The sequence below is a fragment of the Temnothorax curvispinosus genome, unplaced genomic scaffold, assembly GCF_003070985.1.
Source record: "Temnothorax curvispinosus isolate PA1 unplaced genomic scaffold, ASM307098v1 QBEX01014362.1, whole genome shotgun sequence".
Lineage (NCBI taxonomy): Eukaryota > Metazoa > Arthropoda > Insecta > Hymenoptera > Formicidae > Temnothorax > Temnothorax curvispinosus.
This window is the reverse complement of record NW_020224142.1, coordinates 1-6243: the sequence shown is the minus strand read 5'-3', so window position 1 is coordinate 6243 and position 6243 is coordinate 1. Positions and strand designations below refer to the sequence as shown.

The window sequence follows — 6243 nt, the reverse complement described above, 5'->3', positions numbered from 1 at the left end:
AGTATTTATATATGTGTAGTATTTAAATAAATGTAATATTTGATAAACATGAGATATTTATGCATGTAGTGATTTACAGTAATCGCGATCAAATTTGATTTTAGCCACGATTATCATTCATTAATTGTTCGCGTGGATTGGAAACTGTAATTAATTACTTACATAATTAGTAGTTCATCGTAATTGCTATGTTTATGAAATTATTTGTATGAATTAATTGGCAGATTTTTCTGATATATTTTGCGATGTTTTTAGACAGAAATATATAGTAATAATTGGCAAGTGAGATTGCTGTGGTCGCTACGGATATAGGATTTGTTGGATTTTCCCGTTGTATCAAATTACGATTAATTAAAATCTGGGAAAAACATCGCGTAAAAACAAGCATATAGTATCGTCAGAGAACAGATATCGTCAAAGAAAATATCACCGTCTTGTTATTTATAGATATAGTTTATAGTCAATAGCGGATTTTGGCGATTTTTCGAAACCTGATTTGATTCGGAGAGAAAAAATGAAAGTGCCGAACAAATCGATGATTATCGCTTCATTTAAATGCGGCTTTCGGGAGTGCCGTAGAAAATAACGGACAAAAGTAATGATCGTAGTGATTTAATCAATCCGCGTGATTTAGTAATATCGCGTAATCGTATTATAACTTATTTCTTATTAATCTCGCGAGTGCATCGAAATGCATGCGAGTAAATGAATAGTAAAAGTGCGCGAGTAAATCAACAATGTCGTTTGAAATAATACGAGTTAATGATAAATCAGTGCGTGCTATTATACAATTTTTGTGTAACTGTTTGGGATAAAACAATAACTAAGAGCAAGGAACAAGGAACAAGAAACAAGGAGCAAGGAGCAACAGAGGAGCAGAAAAGTAGCTGGCAATGCATCGACCGGTAAGTCAATTCACTTGTTATTTATGCAATCAAAATCGTCATTTGCAACAATTTCTATCATTGCATGGCGGTAACTTTGGTGGACGTAATTACGAACATTTGTGTGCGAAAGAACGTTTACGGTACTTATACTGAAAAATTATAATTACTCTTAAATTGAATTTTTAAAATTAAAATTATGCAAATTAGTCCCAAAACAAACTAAATGCTCCATATAATCTGAATAATCGCATGCAAAAATTACTCCCAAAATAAACTAATCAAGTGATTTGAATAATATAGTTGATATGAATAATATAGTGATAATTATACATATAATTGAGTATATATACATAAAAGACAAAATTGGAAAAAATCAAGGTAAAAATAAAAATATTTCTTACTTAAGATTTCCTATGCATCTTTTTGAGCGCAAGTGTTCGTGATTAATTATTAAATTATTGTAAAGATTTATGAAAGGGAGGAACGCTGGTTTTTTCCATGCTACGCGAGACAAGTTCGCTTACTTAAGATCCAGCTCGTCTGGATGTCGCGCCTCGAAGTTGTACAGAACGACGTAGAGATTGTTCGGCGGTAGGACGCGCTTGCCGGGTGGATTCAGATGATTCTGATTGTTGGTGTGCGGCGACGGGCACGGCGACGTGCTCGCCGACGAGTACGACTTCTCGTTGTCGTCCGGCAGCTCCATGCTGGACATCCGGATGGTGCTTCGCACGTGTTTGTGTATACCGTGGCTCTGACCCGGGCTGCAGGGCGCTGAAAATAATATTCGCGCATCCGCGAATCCGCGGCTTGTACACTGTTCAAAAGCTAATTAGGTTGATGCGAAATGGTCATTTCATATTCCCGGACAAAGTGATGTCGTGTCTTATTATTAGATACGTTCTCTATTGTTCTGCATATATCATTGTCTTTTGAAGCGAGCAACTAATTTTATCTCGACAAAATGGGGGTTTTTTTTAAGCGAAAAGGTCACGTATTAAAAATTCACTCATACACGTCTTGAATGCAACGTACTAAAATTTAGTATTTCATTTTTAATACCTCTCTTTCTGCAATACATGTATCGGATTCATATTACGAACTGCACTATTACAACGTATCGACTTGCAAATTACAAAATAAAATGTAAATTTTTTAGTATTTTGCATTTTATTAATATCGTCTCTTGTAACTTGAAAATTTAAATCCGAGAATTAAAATACAAATTTAGAAAAGCGCTTACACGCGATAACATAGTACGAAGAAAAAATACATTAATTTTAGTAACTCGAGACTTTTATAACTAAATTCTTGAGACAAAAGTTTAGCTAAATGAGCTTTTAAACAGTTTTACGATGAGAAGCGCTCCCCTGCAAAATTGGCCATTTCAAATGCATCAACCTAATGTTATATACATTACATTGTTGTGCCTGCGGTTACTCACACAGCCTGTTGATACTGCCGCTGTCAGAATGTCGGGGCGGTGTGGTTTCTCTCTGTGGACCCGCAGCATAGTAATCCCGCGGGCGATGCCGCACGTGCGCGCTGCCTTCCGGCGAGTCCAGGCTGAGGCTCTTCATCCGCAGGTTCAACCTCTCGCGTCTACGTTGCGGACTATGCGGTGCTTGATGGTTTTTCGTAATTATCGGTTAGAAATGTGTTAGCCATAATAAGAAGTCGCATTTTCCACGCTGACGTCGAAAATTAAATATATAAATCGCGATTTATAAAAAAATCTCCGAAAACATGAAATTCTCAACCGTTTCGATAAGTCTTTTTTTTTTAATAAAAATCGAATTTCTTGACGAAAAATTAGAAGCGATATCTTTCTTCAACAGACGTCATCAATTATATTTTAAATAATTAGAGACAGCCTATATTGTAGAATTAATCCTGGAATTGACCATTAGAAGTTCAAAATCTGAATATTTGTTTAGTTTCGATTTCTTTTCTACTCATAGAATTTTTTTTTAGAATTTTCAATTAAAACTCAATATTGAATATAAGAAAATTATGAGAAGAAGCAATGATTATGGAGAGTTAATGAATCTCTGTAATTAATTCAGCGATAAATAATTCTATTTTTACAAATAAAATTCGGCTAATTACGTCTCTATCTTAAAGGAAATAATCGATCGTCAGCGTCGAACATGGAAATACCGGCTGCACGAGCAAGCAGGACAATCAATTCTTTGCAAATGCACTAATTACTTAACATAATTAATACACTGAAATAAGAAGCTCACAAGCAGCATACAATTATAACGGGACACGACTCGCGACGAAATATAGAAAATATCGAAATTGCGGAAAATAATATTTTTATTTACAATATTTACATATGCTTTTGTCGGAAAAAATTTGCAGATAACATTTTCGCGGTGTGCGCCTAAGATAACAATTCTCTGCAAAACAATTAACCCCATTGGTCCTATTATTATTCTAAACAATACATATTTTCAATCTTTCTTTCTCTTCTTCTTCTTCTAATCGCGTATTTCGACAGTGTATACGACAGTTGTGTATACGACGATAATTTAAATTATAATAAGGAAACCTACAATACTCGGTGCACAAAAATCCAACTGACGAGTCTTCCGTGGCGATAGAAACGAGCGTTTCTCGCAACGAATAAGATATAAAAGCGTTTCGACGTCTCTCTAAGCTTACTGTTAAATATTTACTTTATAATCGCTTTACCGCTGATATAAAAGCACGTTTTTTAAATTTTACAACGCGGAGCTATGCGTTTATCTGTCCTAAGATTATTTTCGTTTTTAGCTCCGAACACGCTCCGAAAGCAGATATAAACGCGAGAAAAAGACCCATATAAGTGACCTAACAACCGCGTATTGGGGATTGAAATAAACGCGAGACAAATCCCGTTTGCTGCGATAATAAAGAGCGCCATGCACGGTAGAACCGATAAAATAGCCTCGTTTGCTATCAGCGTAAAAAGCGATAGTGGCCATGTTATACACGATTTAAATCGACATTAAAGGGTAAATTGTTTTCCGCAGGTTATTGTATTTACATACGCACGTAACGAACCACAAACTGCGATTGCTTTCCTGTTCGCTCAAGCAATAAACTCGCTTTGGCGATTTAATATTTGTTAAAGTTCAATATCTGTCCACGCATGTTATTTGAAAAGTTTTCTGCTGAAAGCAAGATTTTATTTCGTCTTCAATCTATTTTCCTCGAATTGGAATTTATAAATCACATTTAAGTACACTAAAATAAAATAACAAGAACAAAAACCACGAAAAGTCTTAATTAAATCGATTTTAAAAAATCGATAAATTAATAATCCGCAAAAATGAATAGAAATATAATAATTTCGTAATTTTATTAAAATCTGAATTTTGATAATTTCACAATCTAAAATTTGAATTTTAAAACCTGAATTTTTTGATATTTTTCTGGATGAACAAATTCTTTTGATGTTTTCTGCTAAATTTACACTTTATACATATTTTATTTTCGAAATAGTGTATCGAAACAATCAGTATGTACCAAATTGGAACTTTTATTCAAATTACACTTTAGTTTGAAACGACACTTTTTAAAACGGTGCTCTCTCGTTGTTCGATCGTTAAACAATCCTAAGCACGATGAATCGTCGCAAAATGATCGTTGCGATGTCGAATAAATAAATAAACGATAGATAAATAGGCGAACACACTCCGTGATGTTGGGCGAATCGGATTCAAATTAAAAGCACGTATTTGCACTCTTCTCGCCGATCCTATGCGTGATTCTACGAAATCATGCGCACTCTCCGTATAATCTGGATATACCCCAGTGCACTTCCACCTCCTCTTCGTGCAGCTAGCTGGACGAGGAAATCAATTTCCAATGATCGTGCATTCGTGATGCGCTCGATCGCGTGAGAAACTTGCTTTTCGATCGCTGCTGATATAATATATAGCGTACCTACATGTGTACAACCGGATCGATACACTCGACTGAGAATCGACACCCCCACGTTTGCGCATCTGTCCGATATTCGCGCTGTCTCCATCCATTAGCGACTATTAATCAACGAGCGCGAAATACGTGTTTCCTCGCGCGTCACGCGGAACATAGTCGAGTTACAGCGAATTAACTTGTAGATGACATTGTTCCATATACAATACGACGTTTTAATAGACGTTTCGAAATATTGGAGGTATATTCCACAATATTCCGTGACACACCCAGATGTTCTAAATATTTAATAATACTGCTATTATATGTACCCGTGAAAACACAGGTGTAACATAAAATATTTATTACGCCCTTTTTGTGAATTCAATACTCATTCCCTCGTGTAACAAGAAACGGCAGTTAACGAACGTTAAAAAGTCCGGGGGGTCACCGGGGGGGATATATTGAGATATCCGGTGGATATCGAAGAATGTTCGTCAAATATGTGTTCCTCTCGTATACGAAGTAATGGGAAGAAAATGGGAGGGGGGCGACGGGTCGGCACAAACAGATAAATAAAATCGATAGTGCTGGAGCGGAAAGAGAAACGACGGGGACCGGCAACGCCGCGGTGTGGGGGTGTCCTCGAGATGGATGTCCTCTTTCCCAAAAGGATCCATCGAGGATGCATCACTTGGACGCGCTCGCGCGAACGCGCCATTCGACCGAGACGTCGCGACGCGACGTGATGCGATGCGACGCACCGTCATCGTCTCTTATTGGCGCCGCGTGGTGCTTGCACGTCCATCTCGGGTGTCCTTAGCGAGGTCGACGTCGAAGGCGGCGAGTCCTGCGACAGATTCAGCACCAGAGGCTGTCCGAAGGGTCGCGTGCCGGAAGTGGATCCACCGCTGCCGCGTCCTGATCAATCAAATTTCAACAACCATCACTACGATCATGCGTCACTCCGATCTCTCTTCCAGCAGTCAGTTTTGTCTCTGATTCACTCTCCACTCGATCTCTGTCAGTTGACCTCTCATGTCTCGAGATTGTTTAAAGGGTTACGGAAATCGTCAAACTCGCATAGCTTCTCGTTAATAGTTCGCGTTAGGCTTAACACAGGCTGTGGAAATCCTGATGTTACTGATGTTCCTCGGGGGAGTTAGTCGGCGATATTTTGTTCTCATTAGTCGCCTCTTGTGTTATCTTCCGTTATAGTAATTATTTGATTTTTTTTTATGTAGCAATGTTCTTATTATGGTATCATAGCTTCGTTTCGCAAGTGTCCATTGTTGTAAAAAAATGTACGGACAAACGAAAAAGAAAAAAAGGCGACAGAAGCGATAATTAAATCGAAAGAAAGGGTCGCAAACAGAATAATTGCTATAATTAACTAATCACTATTAAGACTACCAATACCGTTATTATTTATTAATATCTACTTATT

At 37.3% G+C, this 6243-nt stretch overlaps 1 protein-coding gene across 1 annotated transcript; it reads right to left on the bottom strand.

Annotated features, from left to right (window-relative positions):
* Positions 1-1305: 1305 nt before the first annotated feature.
* On the bottom strand, positions 1306-4195 carry LOC112464629. The gene is made up of 2 exons (XM_025031751.1): positions 2332-4195; positions 1306-1661 (listed from the first exon to the last, which is right to left on the bottom strand). The coding sequence occupies exons 1-2, from the start codon at positions 2465-2467 to the stop codon at positions 1408-1410; spliced, it is 390 nt and encodes a 129-aa protein (XP_024887519.1). The 5' UTR covers positions 2468-4195; the 3' UTR covers positions 1306-1407.
* Positions 4196-6243: the final 2048 nt, after the last annotated feature.